This window comes from Sceloporus undulatus, chromosome 5, assembly GCF_019175285.1.
Source record: "Sceloporus undulatus isolate JIND9_A2432 ecotype Alabama chromosome 5, SceUnd_v1.1, whole genome shotgun sequence".
NCBI lineage: Eukaryota > Metazoa > Chordata > Lepidosauria > Squamata > Phrynosomatidae > Sceloporus > Sceloporus undulatus.
Window position 1 is genome coordinate 37,942,194 of NC_056526.1, and position 19,511 is coordinate 37,961,704.

Sequence of the window (19,511 nt, forward strand, 5' to 3'; positions counted from 1 at the left end):
TTAGTTATTAAGGAGGAAGAACATACTGTATAAGCTAACGGATTTATTTAAATATGTATTTAAAGGATGCAACAGTTTGCTTTTGCCTGGCTTACTGGGAAGCATATGCAGTGTGGACTAAGACTCTAGAGCAGCGATTCCGAACTTTGGTCCTCCAGGTGTTTTTGGACTTCAACTCCCAGAAGCCCCAGACAGATGGCCAACTGTCAGGGCTTCTGGGAGCTGAAGTCCAAAACATCTGGGTGATCAAAGTCTGGGAACCACTGCTCTAGAGACAAGTGTTCAAATGCCAGCTCAGCCATGGAAACCCACTGGGTTTACGACTTGGGCAAGTCACACTCTCTCAGCCTCTGAGGGTGGCAATAATGGCAAAAGCCCACCCTCTCAAGAAACGTGCCAAGAAAACCCCATGACAGGGTTGCCTTGGGGTTGCCACAAGTCAGAAAAAGACTGGAAGGTACACAACAACAAAACTATTACTACTATTATTGTTATATTTTATTAAATAGGTTATTTTTAAGAAATAGATAATATTTCATTATTTCCACTATACTATTTGTTATTTTATTGTTCACTTTATTATTATAATTATTATAATTATTAGTATTATTGTTATTATTTTATTATTTTTACGATTATAATTGTTATATTTTACAATATATATAACCATATCTCATTATTTCCACTATAGTATTTGCTATTTCATTCTTCACTCTATTATTAAAATTATTAATAGTAGCATTAATTTTTTAAAAATATATATAACAGTATCCCATTATTTCCACTATAATAATAATAATATTTATTTACTTATACCCCGCTCTTCAGTTTGTTATTCCATTGTTCACTAGTATTAATTTTTAATATATTTTTCACTTTCTTATTAAAAATTATTAGTATTAGCATTATTTTTAATATATATATAATAGTATCCCATTATTTCTACTATACTGTTTGTTATTTCATGGTTCACTTTATTATTAAAATTATCATTATTATTAGGTAGTAGTGTTTTTTAAATTGTATTGTTTTTATAATTTTATTATAAATATATAATATAATAATTTATTTAATATAAATTTTATATAAATAAATGTAATATAAATAAATATAAATATATTTATTATATTATTATTATTATTATTACATAATAGTATCCCATTAATTCCACTATACTGTTTGTTATTTCATTGTTCACTTTATTATTATTATTATTATTATTACCCTGAACGAGAGCCCCTCCCTCCCTCCCTCCCAGGTTCCCCCTCCGAACTCGCCTACTGACCACAGCTCCAGCCACTGCGTGAACCAAACTCTCGTAGGAGAGCACCGAGGCCATCGCTGCTGCTGCTGCCGCCGCCGCCGCCGCCTCCAAGTTCGCCGGCTGACTGACGATAGTTCAAGTATAGATCGAAGAAGGCTGCCAGCAGAGTGGCCCCGCCCAGCCACGTGACCTCGCGCGACGTTCCTTAGGGCCTCCGCCAATCGCCACAGAGCGGGCCTTAACCGCCTTGGCGCGGGCGCCACGACGCCTCTCCCCCCCCCCCCTCCCCCTCAGGCCCCGCCCACTTTGTTCTGAGGCGAAAGAACAAGGCCCACCAGCCTTTTCTTCTCCTGCTCCTCTTTCCTCCCCAGTTTCTGTGGGAAGGGGCTGTTATCCGTAACTGACTCAGTCAGAAAGCCTCCCTTTTTTTGAAGCCATAGTCCATTTTGCCACACAAGAAACCCACAATCAAAGCACTCCTAACAATCCAGCCTCTGTTTAAAGACCTCCAAAAAACACACTCTCTGAGGGAATATCTTCCACTGTCTGTCAGGACATTCCTCCTAATGTTAAGGTGGAATCTCTGTTCCTGGAGCTTGCATCCATTGCTCCATTGGGTCCTGATCTCTGGAGCAGCAGAAAACAAACTTGTTCCCTCCTCAATATGGCATCCCTTCAAGTATTCAAACAGGGCTATGGTATCACCTCTTAACTTTGTTGTGGCACCAGAGAAGGCCAAATGGCATGGCAGGGGGTTGGACTGGATGGCCCTTGGGTCTCTTCCAACTCCTATGAAATGTCTGAAAACTACAGTTCCCAGAACTCCCTAGCACTGAGCCAGGGGCAGTTAAAGCAGTCCCAAACTGGATTATTTCTGCAGTGTGTTTGGGACCTAAGGTTTGAATCCCCGCTCAAGCATAAAAACCTATTGGGTGCCTCGGGCAAGTCAGCTCTCTCACAGGGTGGCCAGGTGTCCTCATTGCAAAGGAGGACAAGGCACTGTAAAACGGAGGGCATTCAAGAAAAATGTGTGACATGACCAAATAAAAGTAAAGAAACACTCATAATAAGGCCAATCTTTGCTTCTTAAGTCAGCCTAGTAAAATGGACAAGGCATTGCTCCCAGGCAAGATGCGCACAAAGTTGAAGACCTGGAAGGCCAAATGGAAGAGGCCACCATCTAAACACAGACCATTCATTTTAAAACAAATTAAGATTTGGGATTCTTGGCTTCCATTCCCACTTACAGATAAATCAGTGTGCGATTTGATGGATCGATTCGACAGTGGAGCGTGGTTCAAACTACATTTGCCCCGGTCGCATTTTTTCCCTCCAAAATAATTGACTTGTGGTTCCCATTCACAAATGAATCAATTCAAAATGAATCAGTTCCAGTCAGCCAAAGAGGACATTTGAATCAATTCTGATCTAACTGATTTATCGGAAAAATGCTGGTTAAATGGGTCTAGGGCATGGCCCCCCTCTCAGAATCACTTCAGCGATTCGGATTAAGTGGGAACCAGGGTCGTTTCAATCGGTTCAAACCAATTCACGATCCAATTTAAAAGGTAGTGGGAATGAGGCCAATTTAAAAAGCAGATGGGCCAAAAGGACCTCTCCAGCCCTGATTGCTCCAAGACTGTGTGGCAACTGCAACAGTCCTGGTCCCAATTTGGGCCACTGCTGTGGTCCTGAACCATGCCACCAGAAGAAGTGGATTATATCTGCTCCTTTTTGGCCTAGTTCATCTTGCTTGGCGTGGCATCAGCACAGCTTCTGGCCACATTCAGGGCATGTGTCGTCTAAACGCCAGGCTCCCAACGTAGCCCAAATCCAGCACTTTTTGCCCATGTGTTTCAGGCCTTTGAGACTCGTGCAAACATTTGTAGAGAGATCTTGTAGCACCTTTGAAAATAACTGAAAGACGTTGGCAGCAAGGTCATCTTGGCCTCAGAGGGAGCGACCAGGCAGACCCAGCAACATCAGGGACTGCCTGAAGGACGAGGCCCCTCCCTCCTTTAACTGTCACCATGTATTTTGTATTGTATTCTATTGCAATTTGTACTGTACACCGCTATGATCATTGCGGAATAGCAGTCTATAAATAAAACGTATAGGGGTTTATCACACTGGGGCTAATTTCGGCATTAAAGAGATTAAAGCGCATTTAAAGCATCCTGCAAATAAAGCGAAAATGGTGAGTAATTGTGTGAATGATTATCACACGCAATTGCACAAATAAAGTGATAGGAAATGCATTGTTGCTGAAATCCCGAAAGTAAAAAGATGTGTGTTAATGCTTATTTGAGACCACTTTCATGGTAGGTTTTGTGCCATGTCATGTGAAATCAGGCTATGTGGCCATGTTCTAGAAGAGTTTCTTCCTGACATTTCACCCTGACTCTTCTAAAACATGGCCATATAGCCCGAGAAACCCACAAAAAAATATGGATGCCGGCCATGAAAGCCTTCAACTTCACATCATGTGAAATCGTTTTGCGTAATTACTCAATTTCCCCAGGATATTCACAGGATAAACCCCCAATCTCCTCTGTGTGATAAACTCCATAGATTTCAATCTACTGTACTTCCTCAGATTTATTTAGTGAGGAAATAGACTGAAGTCTACAAAAGCTCATGCTGCCAACTTCTTTCTTTCCTTCAGTCTCAAAGTGCTACAAGATCTCTCTGCATACTGATTCTACAGACTGACATGGCTATATCTTTGAACTGTACATAAATTATTTCACACCTTTCCCAAGATATGTCCTCCATTTCAACCTTCTGTCCAGGAGGAATTCCAAATTGTCCTTCATTTTCAACATGACTGTTTTCAGAGGCCCTTTTTAGGCAGCCAAGCATTTTACTGGAATTGTGACGGATATTACTAATATATTTTCCTGCCTTGTTTTGAATTGACACAACGAATAGTTTAGGTGGTTTGCATGTATGCATGACCAACAAGCTGGTTCTCCTATGTTATACCTACCAATATTTCATGGGCAAAGACATAAACGTGGCCAAGCAACATCAGTGTGGTCAAGACGACAAATTATTAATGAGGATGAACACACGAAGTGGCAGAGGCTGCAGTTTGGTTTTGGCTGATCCTACTGAGACCAAGATCCTATTCCTTTCCTGCCTCCACCCCTATATTTAGTGCAAACTAATTTTTCACTTTGAATTCAGTTTGTAGCAATTGAAGTAAGCCAGGACAAAGAGGTAAAGTGGAAAGAGAAACTGGGACATTTAAAAAGATGAAAAAGTGGGACAACAGAAGATTAACTGGGACCACCCCTGACAAATTAGTACAGTTGGAGGATATGTTTTTTGCAGTGCAGGGATCACTGCAGGAATACAAAGAATGAGCAGTCAAGAATTTGCAAACTGGATGTAGTGATTGCATATTTCTAAACTATGTACAAATAGTAATTAAGCATTCTGAGTAGATATTGTAGAACCAGCTTTACCCATGGCACTTATTTTTGTCTTACTTTGTTCTTAAAACCAGTTTTGCAGGTAAACAATGCTTCATGTAGAACCTGTAGAACCAAGCACTCCTACTATAGCTTTATCTGCTGCATTATATGATGGCAAGGCTCACAACAAACTTACTATCGGTGTTTGGCAACTATTCTAAAACTAAGATTGTGGTTTTCAGGAAGAGAACCCCTAATTGTAAGTGGTCTTGATGGGCATCTCTTAGAACAGGGGTACTCTCTCATTTAAATACTTGAGGCTGCATTTTGGTGATGAACTTTCTTGGAAGCAACATTTAAGAGCCACTAGAATCTTACCTAAGTGCCAGATCATTAGACAACTTAAAAAGTATTTCTACACTAGAGGGAATAAATCATGCCCTAAAGGTTTTTACTGTTAAAATTAACTCTAAACGCTATATGGAGCAGAAACCTGGAGAGATGATGCAAGTCTGCTTTGGAAATTTTGCAGGTGAAATTCATGCAACAGATTTTTGGCTTTCCCCCAAGGTTTCCACTGCTCATCTTAGAGCCGAGTTGGGTCTTCCCTCAATTGCAGGTAGAATTCACCTGGTTTTCTTTAGTTTATGCCATGTATTAAATGGACTTGAGGACCATTCCCTTAGCAAACTTTTTTTTTGTTTGTTCTTTGCAGAGCTCTTCTTCCCTCTGAGGCAGCGAAGGAAGGGAAAACAACAAAAACAACCCCTTAGCAAACTTTGCTGACTAGAACAACTCTGGTTTGGCAGATGGGCACAATGACGCCAAGACAAAGGTCTGCAATCTTGTGTGTGATCCCATTAATTTCATAAGATTTTCTTAGGTAAGGACTTCAACCTTAACAGAGAATGATCCAAGTCCTTACAGCCTTAAAAACTGGATGGTGTTTTTTTTTTATCATGATGCTAGCCAAGACAAAACAGCCATAGTTGGGGCACAATTTACCACTTGGTACCCACAGATCCAGGTCAGCCAAACAAGGCCAGTTTTTTTAAGCCTTGGTCTTTTCTGAGTTTCTAAAAGCTTTTCCAGAATCCAAGTTCTAGCAGATGCTTTCAGCGTATCTTGAAAAGAGATTTCTAGGTATTCCAGTTATTGAAAGGAAATGTGTATTTGCTTGTAACAAGATTGCTAATGCAGTATAATTCATTAATTGTTCTACTCAATTTATTCACACCATTGCCAAAGATTTTTGTCACCCGTTATTCAGCTATATACGGATTTCACACTCCAGAAAGTAGCAGAATTGTTAGCTGACAATCAGCTATTTTTCACATATCCAGTAATCCAATTTGCACTGGCAGCTAAGAAACTGTGTGCTTGGTTAATAAAGGAACATATTGTAATTTAATTATTGATTTAACACTTTCTTGTTCAATGGTTTTATAAAATGGTTTTATCCAGATCTGTAAAAATGTGTTTTTAAAATGTATGCCTAATTTTTAATGTTACATTTTGTATATTATAAAAGCCTATGGTTATATACCATAAAGTTTGCATTTGTCTATCTGGTATCCCTGGCAACAACACATCCCTCCCCCAACTGAAGTTTCTTACACCATCTGTTGATTACAGCATATATGCTGTACAGTAGGCCCTTGGTATCCGCTAGAGTTTGGTTCCAGGACATCTTGTGGATACCGAAAACATGAATGCTCAAGTGCTATCATATTTAGTGGCACAGTAAAATAGTGTCCTTTATATAAAATGGCAAAATCAAAGTTTGCTTTTTGGAGTTGTATAATTTCAAGCTGTCGATGGTTGAATCTGTGGATGCAGAATCCATGGATACAGAAGGCCAACTGCATTTCTGAATGCCAATTCACAAAAATGCTGTGACATTCACATAGTGATGCTATCTGTTTTTGCACATAGTGATGCCTCAGCAGTTTTTTTAAAAAAATATTGGTTAAAGAGGGATCAAGACTAATGCCAGGATAGTAGTAAGAGGAATACTGGCCTGCTCTACAGAAAGGATCGTTGTCTATTTTCACATTTTACCTCCCATACGTTCACTTGACATTTTTGCTTTGCCTTTCTCCAAATCAAAAGGAAGACCGTACCCTGTTCTATAGGAGAGGTACTGCAGGTATATACTCTTGAATACCTTCCCAATGATTTGTTCTAAGTATCTTAAACACTGCTTATGCAAAGATAAACCACAACTTTCTTCAAAACCAATCTTTATTATCTTTAAAGGCAACTATTTTTGAAGTATTTTTAGAACTATTTCTTAAGCAAAAATGAATTCATCGTTTGATTTATTTGACAAGATAATTAATGTATGAGGGAAAAAATCTTTCTGGAGTTTATTTTTTGGACTCTGTTGAGTTCCTAAACCAGACCAAGTTTAATTAAAAACAGAAAACACATTAATAATTGATTCAGACAAAATTACAAGAGCACAGAACAGGAAACACTGAAAAGTTCTAGAAGAGACCAAGACTTAATTACTATAAGCTTTCCAACATTAAGAGCAGAAATTAGTATTGACAAAAAAGAAAGTTTAATTGCATTAATTATCGATGAACATTTCAGCAAGGTGTTCAAGCGAATACACATGCTGTAATTACACTTAAGAGCTGCTATTCCAGCACTTTACCTCTCCCTCTTAACCTGCACAAGTATCAATATTAGAGTATGACATTAACAAAAATATAACTACTAATATTAGAGATTGATGATGGGGTTATATGAAAGTATTCAACTGAATGAATGGAAGTAATATCATCAAATCTAAAGGATCTGGCCAAGATATGTATGATCATTAGGAGCTTCATGATCTCAGAATCCAGAGTTTCAGCCATTAACAAACCTATATTGTATATCTGCATTACGAACTATTCAAAAAATTAATGCAAGAAGGTGATAGGATTCAGTTATTTTCCCTCCAATTATATTAAGAAGTTAAGCCAGGCAATAATGTCCAAAAGTAAATTCAGTTCAACAAAAAGATTCCCAAACACTGAAGTCAATTAGGTTATTAATGCTGATAGAAACATTTGCCCCCTACATACCTTGACAAACCTGTTACTCTGCTAAACTTTGATAGTGTAAGCAGTCCAGCTTCAATAGCACGTGCACTAAAATATTTAGAGCTAAAGCGTGCAACAGTAAGGGCATTTTCCCTTGTTGCAGGGATCTGATCTAATAAGAGTTTGATTTTAACTGTTTTAAGTCACCCTTGTGAATGTAAATAGTGAATATGAGTTGTGTACTATTACTTCTCATGAAAATAGAAACAGTGAGCCGCACTTGCTCATGTCAGAACAAGAATTCCAGTTACTGGGAAACAGAAACCCAACACCATTATAAAAAACACCCCCAATTATCTTCCCTCACTTCCACTACTTTAAAAAAAAACACACCCCAAACCACCCCTCCTACACTTTTTGGTACAATCTACTGGAAGCTTACATTTAATGAAATACAAAAGTGAACTGCACTACTGTTGAGTAAGACAGGGCAAAGATAGTGACAAGGGGGAAAAGTGTTTTTCAAACAGAATTTGGATACAATCATGAACTGGCTGCCATTTAATTCGGATGCATGGAGGGAGGAGAGAGGATTCTTCCCAGAGCACTCCAGTTCTCTTTAGAGAATCAGAGGTACAATGGTTTGTGTTATTGCAACGTACAGTAAACAATCAATACTTCCCCCATGTCTTGCAATCAAAGAGGATTTTATGATTGACTTCCAAATTTGGATGATAATTTGCCAATGAGATTCATGACTTTGGGGTTATTTTGGTACTTTGACATGTTTGCTGGGTTCTGGGCAACATCTTGGAAAGCTGCCATGACCTCTGGATCCTGGAAAACAAGAAGGGGAAAATGAGTTGGCCCTGTAATACTGAATGAAATTAAGCAGGTTTTTTTTAATTTAATGCTTTAGTAGGCTAAAACTTCAATCTGACATAGAATTAAATAAAATGACTTTGCATTTGTGAGTCAGGGGAAATAAAGAACATTCACCACTATCTTTTGAAATACCTTCTCTATAGGTCACTAGATAAAAGTTTCTTAATCATATTCTCCACTCTCTTTCCAAACGACCTCCCCTTGAACAGATTTGTACCCTTCTGGCGAGCAATAATGCCTACATGAATGGTATGGTTACAAAATTTGCCTTGTCCACAAATAAGTTTAAACATCAAAATTATTTATAAGAATTACACATGGCAGATGCTTGTTACCTATATTCCATTTTAAATTTATTACTGTCATTATAGTTTGTTTGTATTTTACCTTAATTATATTGAATTGTGATGGCTTATTTCTTTTAGCAATCAACAAACTCATACTCATACCCTGATAATTTTGAATAGTGTAAATATCCTTGAAAGCTAAGCAGGTGAGGCCTCCTTAATACTTGGAGTGGGGACCACTAGGGAATAACACATGTTGTGGGCTATATTTCAGAGGAGGACAATGAAAAACCACCTCTGTGCTCTCCTTGCTTAAGAAAACCCTATGAAATTCATGGGGGCCACCTCAAGTTGGCAAGTGACCCAAAGTCAGTCACACACACACACACACACACACACACACACACAATAATTTGAGATTGAACAGTTAAGAGTGAGCACAAAAGCTACAATACAATCAGCCTGAGTAGAATCCTGCTCTTTCTTAGCTGAAAGTCTGCATTGTTTACTGCAGATACCCTGCTGCAATCCAGCACCAAAAGGTGAATTTAACAGTCAGGGTTTGTTGTATCAAAAAACTATTCATTTGATACCAATTGAGAATGGCTACTCTACAGGAAACTGAGTATGGAGCCTTGAGATGCAGAACTGGCCTCCAGCTCACATGAAGGTAACACTCTATCTATGCCAAACAAAACAGGCTGAATCCAGCACAGAATATTCTTACTTTGAGAAAATAAAAACAGAAAAGGAGGATTTGTCGTAAGTGTAGTTTTTCCATCCACCCTTTCAAACTAGTATTTTTGTTTCTGATAGCAACCCAAATCACAGGCATGTTTCCAAAAAATTGAAAATCCTCACATATCACATTACATTCAGACACCATATGATGTATGAGTGTACTAGTTAATATAAAATCCAACTCTTCCACTGTTTTAGTTACAGAGAGCTGGTCTGATACTGGACCCAAGCATTCTCAACCAGCAGGAAGATTACTGGAGTTCAAATCCTTATTTGGCCATGGAACCCAATGAGTGACTTTGGGGCAGGCAACATCTCTCAGCATAACTAACTTCCCATGATGCCTGTGAGTATGCTGTCTCAAGCTCTTTGGGAACCTCTAAACAAGTAGAAATGGCCCTCGCCCATGCTCTGCCTAAGAAAAAGTTTTGTTTGTTACCAAGGCAGTAGGAGTGCTATACTCAGAGCATTTCTGAATTGGAAAGACAGGATAAAGATGCTGGAAATAAATAATTAATGGAAGCAGCAAATATTCTGGAAGAAAGTTGTTAAAGAAGCAAGTACGTGAGTCCAAACATCTCTCAGCTTGCATGGTTATTTTTATTTGCTTTGTTCTCACCTGCATGGCTGCAAGAACTTCAGGATCACTAAGAATTTCATTAAGTCCAGGCATGCCGCCCATCCCAGGCATTCCACCAGGCATTCCACCAGGCATGCCACCAGGAAAACCACCTTCAAATAAAAGAAGGAAAACACTGCATTAGACCATATATGTCTTAACATTTCCTCATTCTCAGGAACCTTAGTGTATCCAGGAAAGCAAGCTGATAACATGTTCTCCTTGATCTGAAGGGCAAAACTTTACCCTAAATTTTTATCTCAAAGGCACAATTTACACCAAGTCAAATAACAATCTATTTAGTAAAGGAAGCCACCTCTTAACTTTGTCTAACCATAAAAGATTCAGCATAGAGTGGTGGCTGTGACTCCACAATACCATATTTGAATTCCCAATCAGTCAATGAAACTCACCTGGTCACCTGGGCAAATTACTCTCTCTAGACTTAACAGGAAGACAATGACAAACCTCCTCTGAATAAATATTGCAAAGAAATCCCTAGAAAAGGGTTGCTTTAAATTGGAGTGGAGGCACATGACAATAGACTCCCATCAAAGAACCACAATGCCCTCTTACGTCATCTGATTGAAGGATGTAATGTGCCTGCTGTAGGATTCCTCCATTAATGATGAGCATAAACCCACTGAAATCAGTTGCTTTTGTTTAACATGAACCATCAGGAGCTGAGGCAGAGGCTGCTTTATGCATGAGATGGATGCCTACTGCTGGACTCAGGGAGCAAGGCTAAGTCTACTCCCAACTTCAGAGAGCAGCATAAGATAAAAGTACAAGCTAGGGTAGAGGTAGATACTCAGCAAAGTATCTATCTGTAAAGAAGTATTACATGGGAGTAATGGCTATTCCAGTGTAAGCAGTCTCCTTGGGAGGAGGGTCTTGCTTCTGGTAATACATTTTGCTGAGATGCCTCCAGCTCAACCTACAGTGGGGTCTCAGCTGCAAAAGCCTCAGTTTCAAGCTGGACAAGCTGCTGGGAGCAATACCTGTCCTCTGCCTGAGACCCTGAGACCCTTTGCCTTGTGTTATAGATGATACATCAGTACCTGATCTTGGACTGTGTTTGACTTCACCATTGGGCTGCCCCTATCTGGATGCTGCTTGAATTCAAACAGTTTTGGACCTTGGACAACTGCATGATTCTGGGTCTCAAATGTCCTTCACCCATGGGTAGGACTCTGTTGGACTTCTATTTTGCCTCCTGATTCTGGACTCTACTGCCTGGTTTGTCTACTTTAGGAGTGGGAATCATGCAGTCCTCCAGATATTGTTGGATTACAACTCCCAGCATTCTTCACTATTGCATATGCTGGATAAGAGCATGAGGAACGTAGTATAATGAAGTGCCCTACTTCCTAGCAGATAAGGTTGATACAGTAAAGATATACACGAAGGAAGACTAGGGGTGGAAATTACAGTGGTGCCTCGGGTTACGAAATTAATTCGTTCCGCGGCTAATTTCGTAACCCGAAAAACCTTCGTAACCCGAATTGCCATAGGCGCTAATGGGGAAAAAAGCCGCGGCTCTGCCGCGGCTCCATTTAAACAGCGGCGGAGTTTTTTCGTAACCCGAAAAAACGTTCGTAACCCGAAACAATAAATCCCTATGGGATTTTTTCGTATCCCGAAAAATTCGTAACCTGGGTATTTCGTATCCCGAGGTACCACTGTACAGACTTATTCTTCCTTCTGTAGGTCTATGAGAGGTATAGATACACTAAAGCAAAGAAGATACATATACTACTCTTCATCTAATCTGGTTTTAGGACAAAATTACACAGTATAAAGAAAAGTCTCTTTCAGATGAAAGTGCTTTTCAGATGAAAAACATCAATCCAGCCATAAAATATCAGCATGGTGTAGTGATCTGAGTGCTAGACTAAGATTCTGGGAGGCCAGGGTTCAAATCAGCATTCAGCCAAGAAAACCCACTGGGTGGCCTTGGACAAGTTACACTCTCTCAGAGAAAAGCAATGCTAAACCAACTCTGAAGAAATCTTGCAAGAATGCCCCATAACAGGTACTGCTTAGGATTGCCACAAGTTGGAAACAACTTGAAAAGGCACTTAACAACAGTGAAGAAGTAATCAACCAAACAATATATATAACTAGCATGAAAAGAGTTATTAGCGAGATTGTAATACATTTAAAGGGGGGCTGAGGAGATATTAAAACGGTCTTTTTTCCTGATGTGTAAAGAAAGCATTGTTGCTCTGTATAGCTGCTCAAGTAAATTAGTGAGGGAGATCATGAATCAGTCAACCAGCAGTCCACAGTCCAAAACCAGTTCCACAGATGGAGTGCTACAGCCAAACAGGCCATCTCCTTCAGGATTTCTCCTACCTCACCTCTTAAAAGGAAGAAATAAGAAAAGAGCTTCATCTAATCAAATTATCTAAAACAAATTCATACCTGGGAAGCCACCTGGGAAACCAGCAAATTGAGGTCCTCCTGCCTGTCGACGTGCTTCTTCTTCCTGCAAAGTATTATGAGAATGGGTCACAGGCAGAGTGGACAATTTATATGAGTCAGAGGACTCCTAAACTTGCCCCACAGATCCTGAAGAGAAGCAGCTGTCATTTTCAAATATCCCTTGGCACCGCTCTTGAGTGGTCCCTCTTCCAGTTTTGAAATAGCCCTTCACATGTCTAAAATAGCCTCACCCACCCTCTGAAAATGGCCAGGGGGTAGAAGAGGTCTTGGAGAGCCGCTTGTAGACTGCAGGCTACACTTTGTCCACCCTTGTTCTATAACTTCACAAACTGGTCTGTAGAAAAATAGAACAAATGGTCCAAGATGGTTACAAGTACAGTTGGCCTTCTGTTTTTGCGGGGGAGCCGTTCCAGACACCCACCTCCCCTCGCAAATGGAGGCTCGCACATATTCAAGTCTCGTAGGCTTGAATGAGGCGCACGCCATCGAAAACAGAGGAGGTCGCCCCTCCATGAGTAATCGAGGGAGTGCATCCAATAACTGCAAATTAGGAGAGGTGATGTAGATCTAAAGTCTATATGCTCCAGGGACTGCAGCATTCTGTGACACTGCTTCAGTCCATGTTAACACAGAAAAATTGGATTTTTCAAAAAATTTGTCATTTAATGCTTATGTTGCCTGATATGCCCTCACACAATTCTAGCAGTGGGTTTCAAACTACAGTGCATTTCTTTTATACCATTTTAAAATTCTGTTAGACTACAGGCAGATTCAGTTAAACACAGGACACTAAAGTAAAGAAGATAATTTGAAACTGATAACACACTAATATGCAAGAACCAGAATTTACGACAGCTGGAAAAACAACTCCCACAGTTGCCACAAACTGCATTACAGAATTCATGTGCACAAAAATTTTGGATATACTGTAATGTTACGTTAACTTCTTAGTATACATGGTCTGTTACGTTCTTACCCTTTGAGCTTTTTCATGTTCTTCTCGGGCTTTCTTTACTCTTTCCATCCTTTCCCTGATTTCTTTTTCTTCACGCTTTCGTTCATATTTTCTCCTGTGTTCTGCAATCTTCTGAGCCTGAAGCACATGGAAGAGTATTTATCAGATGCATCCAAAGCAAACACACCAGCTTTGTACTCTCCTCACCATAGCTATTTTTAATTGATACATACTCCACCAATGATCTGAGAGAGAACTGATATACACTGCAACTTTTATTTTACTGTATATACTCAACTATAAGTCGACTTCATGTAGAAGTCGAGATCAACTTTTGGGGCCAAAAATGTAGACTTTTATATGACCCGTGGATATGCTGAGGGTCAGACTTAAGGGGGCAGCCCAGCTGGGGAAAGGCTGCTGGCGATTGATCACCCTTCCCAGGCTCTCCGCAGCTGGGCTTGCCTCTGTGGAAGGAGCTCAGCTGGGGAGAGGTTGCAGGGCAACTGATCGCCCTTTCCAGCCTGTCCTCAGCTGGGCTTTCCCCAGTGGAGGCAGCTTTGCTGGAAAGAGGCTGCTGGGGAGGGGCTTGGTCAAAGTACTGTATTGCCACGTGCATGTGTACCCAGGATTTTGGAGGCCATTTTGGGGCAAAAATTTCTCAACGTATGGTCGCATATATACGGTATATTTTAAAAGTCCTCATACAGCAACTTACAAACAAAAAGAGCAAAAGCAGCAGTAAAAAAAGTAGTAGTTCACCACTGAAACATGTGGACAGGCAACTAAAGAAAGAAAAAAAGTCCAGTCCATTAATACAAGTCTGGCTTTATAAGATGCAAACAGTCTTAAGTCTCGTGGATTTATCAATGTTCCTATTCCATGTCTGTGAACCAACATTGTTCCAGACTCTTTGCTGAAAAGAAGAAACTCTAACCTACACTCTTTCACTTTTGAAGGACACCATTAATAAATAAACACATCTAAGTTACTTTCTCCTCTGTTATCCCACTCTCAGTGGGCTTCTTATTAAGAGCAATAGCTCAAACTCTTTTCAACTAACATATTTCCAGCTTTTAGTAATGATTATGTGAAGGCCGATGAGCACCATAAAAACATTGGTACACTGGGCCAAAAGGATCTGTGAACCCCACTTCTTGGAAGACGAACTGAAGCACTTAGATTAGTCCAGCTCAGACATCAGAAGGGCTGACAGACCCAGAAAAACTCACAGAAGTGAAGACACACAATCACCCAAAGGGAAGCTATTTTTTACCATACATCAAAGCAGTCACAGACAGAATAGGGAAACTGGTGAGGAAACACCCCCCCCCCCCCAGATGGTCTACAAACTGACCAAGAAAATCCAGCAAATGCTGCATTCAGCGAAGGACAGGAGAGACCCTTTCATGGCCTCAAGAGTTTACTGTATACCATGCAGCTGCAGACAAGTCTACATAGGGACCACCAAATGCAGTGTTCAAACACGAATCAAGGAACAAGAGACATGCAGCAGAATGGGTCAGCCAGAATAATCAGCAGTAGTAGAACACATTATAAATTAAAAAAGCTGTCAAGACGGATCTCTTCCAGCAGGCCTTTCCTGAATAAAAGTGCCCGGCCACAGAATGACTGCCCCTCACATCATGTATCAGTCCACCGCTCTGTCCTCACTTTATTTTTTAATGTGTTTTTAATAGATGGTTTAATTGTAACTTGTTTAATCCTGTTTTCAGGGGAGGAATTTGGGACATAAATTTAACGTGTTGTAAGCCGCTTTGATTGTCTTGTCACAGAAAAACGGGATATAAATGAAAGTTTTATTTATTTATTTATTATTTTTATTTAAACCATCATGGGCATAAAATGCTGTTTGAAAACACTGAAATTCTGGATCATGTCAACAACTATCAGGTCAGAATGCGCAGGGAAGCCATTGAAATCAAGGGTACATACATACATACAATCTTTATTGAATAAGCCTCCAGACCATTTCAAAGAATACAAGATAATATAAAAAGAAATCTCTATTTTTGAAATCCATAAACACCTGGGCAACTTCAACAGGAAAGAAGAAACCCTTAAAGCAAACAAAGTTTGGCTACCAGTCCTGAAAAACACCAAATTCAAGAGCCAGCCCATGAATGAGGCCTTGCCATTCAACAACAGAACAATACACAGATTAGCATGCAAATTGATTCCATTCAACCAACTGTATATATGCTCCACTCTCTGCCATACCAGCATTCTCTGAGGATGCCAGCCACAGAAATGTCAAAAATTCCACCTTACTCATGAAGAAACCCATCCACCCTAGCACCAGTTTTGAAGGTTTACACCAGACCAGATTGGATAAAAATCAATTTTATTTTTTTTACTGAAATTGGATTTTTAAAATTAAATGCTTTTTGGGGAAAAAAACTATCTAAAGATAAGTTTTCTATTTAAGATACATTATGGCCAAACGTTATTCATCCTGAAATTGGGATTATCTATTTATTTATTTATTTTATTTCTATACCGCTTTTCCTGAGAGATCAAAGCGGTTTCCAAGTTCAAAGGGAATATACATTTTAAACATGTTACAATATAATATACAGTCAAGAATACTGTGACTTCAGGCTAGCCTGTTCTCTCCCTCACAGGCCCAAGGATAACAGTTACGGAGGGAGGGCACTGTCTCTTCAGGCCGGCCTGCTCTCCCCCTCACAGGCCCAAGGATGACAGTTACGGAGGGAGGGCACTGTCTCTTCAGGCCGGCCTGTTCTCTCCCTCACAGGCCCAAGGATGACAGTTATGGAGGGAGGGTACTGTCTCTTCAGGTAAAGTAAAGGCATTACAGTACAGTAGTTTAAGATGAAGGTGAATTTGCCAGATCAGAGAAACAGTGCCACTATGAGAAATATTGTACATCTTGTACTTGGGAATTGGTTTAGAATGTGAAATATTTGTGAAAGGTGACTTATGTTTGGTATGAATTCTTATGATATGTCCAACGTATGACATCTTGACTTCTAGAGAGAGTTGAGAAATCTTCACAACTAAAAGTAGACTGTTGAATTTTGGACATAGAATACATGACTCACCAGAAAGAAAATAATGCTCAGTAAGGTAGATGGCAGTAGGAAAAGAGGAAGACCACATTACAGATGGATATACTCAATCAAGAAAGCCATGATCCTAAGTCTGTAAGAGCTGAGCTAAGCTGTTGATAGGGTGGGTTGGAGCTCTCTTATTCATAGAGTCACCATAAGTCAAAGCTGACTTGACGGCAGTTAACAACAACAAACAGCAACAATTAAGTGCACGTGTGGAAATTATGCAAAGTGGAAGGAGCTGCATCTTTGTATATCTTTCATGAAATTGTTAGTATTTATGATTTGTAGGCATGCCACAAGTTTAAAAAAATATGTGGTCACACTAAGAGAGGGATGACTTTCTCAACGTATGGTCGCATATATACGTATATTTTAAAAGTCCTCATACAGCAACTTACAAAACAAAAGAGCAAAAGCAGCAGTAAAAAAAGTAGTAGTTCACCATTGAAACATGTGGACAGGCAACTAAAGAAGAAAAAAAGTCCAGTCCATTAATACAGTCTGGCTTTATAAGAGCAAACAGTCTTAAGTCTCTGGATTTATCAATGTCCTTTCCACGTCTGTGAACCAACATTGTTCCAGACTCTTTGCTGAAAAGAAGAAACTCTAACCTACACTCTTTCACTTTTGAAGGACACCATTAATAAATAAACACATCTAAGTTACTTTCTCCTCGTTATTCCACTCTCAGTGGGGTTCTTATTGAGCAATAGCTCAAACTCTTTTCAACTAACATATTTCCAGCTTTTAGTAATGATTATGTGAAGGCCGATGAGCACCATAAAAACATTGGTACACTGGGCCAAAAGGATCTGTGAACCCCACTTCTTGGAAGATGAACTGAAGCACTTAGATTGGGCTCTACAGGCTAAGGTTAGTCCAGCTAGAAATCAGAAAGGCTGACAGACCCAGAAAAACTCACAGAAGTGAAGACACACAATCACCCAAAGAGAGCTATTTTTTACCATACATCAAAGCAGTCACAGACAGAATAGGGAAACTGGTGAGGAAAACACACCCCCCCCAGATGGTCTACAAACTGACCAAGAAAATCCAGCAAATGCTGCATTCAGCGAAGGACAGGAGAGACCTTTCATGGCCTCAGGAGTTTACTGTATACCATGCAGCTGCAGACAAGTCTACATAGGGACCACAAATGCAGTGTTCAAACACGAATCAAGGAACAAGAGACACGCAGCAGAATGGGTCAGCCGAATAATAGCAGTAGTAGAACACATTATAAATAAAAAAGCTGTCAGAACGGATCTTCTCCAGCAGGCCTTTCCTGAATAAAAGTGCCCGGCCACAGAATGACTGCCCTCACATCATGTATCAGTCCACGCTCTGTCCTCACTTTATTTTTTAATGTGTTTTTAATAGATGGTTTATTGTAACTTGTTTAATCTGTTTTCAGGGGAGGAATTTGGGACATAAATTTAACGTGTTGTAAGCCGCTTTAATTGACTTGTCACAGAAAAACGGGATAAAATGAAAGTTTTATTTATTTATTATATTTTTATTATTAAACATCCTGGGCATAAAATGCTGTTTGAAACACTGAATTCTGGATCATGTCAACAACTATCAGGTCAGAATGCGCAGGGAAGCATTGAAATCAAGGGTACATACATACATACAATCTTTATTGAATAAGCCTCCAGACCATTTCAAGAATACAGATAATATAAAAGAATCTCTATTTTTGAAATCCATAAACACCTGGGCAACTTCAACAGGAAAGAAGAAACCCTTAAAGCAAACAAAGTTTGGCAACCAGTCTGAAAAACACCAAATTCAAGAGCCAGCCCATGAATGAGGCCTTGCCATTCAAACAACAGAACAATACAAGATTAAACATGCAAATTGTTCCATTCAACCTAAACTGTATATTTGCTCCACTCTCTGCCATACCACATTCTCTGAGGATGCCAGCCACAGAAATGTCAAAATAAACTCTTCTGGAACACGGCCTCATAGCCTCAAAAAACCCACCCAAAAATTACAAACATTAATTACAAAAAGGTGTTTCAATCCTGCTCCCAACCCTACGATCTAAGGTTTTTCTGTTACCCCATGCTCCAGTTTAATGGTGCTGAGGGCTGAATGTCAGATCAGTCCACTTAAAAAAACCAAACAAGCCATTCATGACTTGATTGTGGATCAAGGGGCTAAGATGATTAAATTTCAGGACCTAGATGAATGAGTGGATTGCACCTGTCCCAGTTCTGTCCACTCAGATACATGATGGAGTGCCAACCTACACTGGGGGCCTGTGGAGAAGAGTCCTCATGCATAGAATTCCACTTACTCATGAAGAAACCCATCCACCCTAGCACCAGTTTTGAGGTTTACACCAGACCAGATTGGATAAAAATCAATTTTATTTTTTTTACTGAAATTGGATTTTTAAAATTAAATGCTTTTTGAGGAAAAAAACTATCTAAAGATAAGTTTTATTTAAGATACTTATGGCCAAAGGTTATTCATCCTGAAATTGGGATATTTATTTATTTATTATTTTATTCTATACCGCTTTTCCTGAGAGATCAAAGCGGTTTCCAAGTTCAAAGGGAATATACATTTTAAACATGTTACAATATAATATACAGTCAAGTACTGTGACTTCAGGCTAGCCTGTTCTCTCCCCCTCACAGGCCCAAAGGATGACAGTTACGGAGGGAGGGCACTGTCTCTTCAGGCCGGCCTGCTCTCCCCTCACAGGCCCAAGGATGACAGTTCGGAGGGAGGGCACTGTCTCTT

At 39.8% G+C, this 19,511-nt stretch overlaps 2 protein-coding genes across 3 annotated transcripts in view; both read right to left on the minus strand.

The window, feature by feature from the left end:
• The window catches only part of SLC25A17 (solute carrier family 25 member 17), a 17,282-nt gene extending 15,915 nt beyond the window's left edge, over positions 1-1,367 (minus strand). Inside the window, exon 1 of one of the 2 annotated variants that reach the window (XM_042469281.1) lies at positions 1,286-1,367. In XM_042469281.1, the coding sequence (XP_042325215.1) occupies positions 1,286-1,339 (54 nt within the window). In that variant the 5' untranslated portion in view covers positions 1,340-1,367. Of the gene's footprint in view, positions 1-1,277 lie in introns of both variants that reach the window. The other variant, XM_042469282.1, reaches the window with a different exon arrangement.
• A 5,542-nt stretch (positions 1,368-6,909) lies between these two features.
• ST13 (ST13 Hsp70 interacting protein) overlaps positions 6,910-19,511 on the minus strand; it is a 23,538-nt gene continuing 10,936 nt past the window's right edge. The window contains exons 9-12 of the mRNA XM_042468412.1: positions 13,675-13,791; positions 12,678-12,741; positions 10,251-10,363; positions 6,910-8,555 (exon numbers count right to left, since the gene is read on the minus strand). Of these exons, the coding sequence (XP_042324346.1) occupies positions 8,427-8,555; positions 10,251-10,363; positions 12,678-12,741; positions 13,675-13,791 (423 nt within the window). The 3' untranslated portion in view covers positions 6,910-8,426. The remainder of the gene's footprint in view (positions 8,556-10,250; positions 10,364-12,677; positions 12,742-13,674; positions 13,792-19,511) is intronic.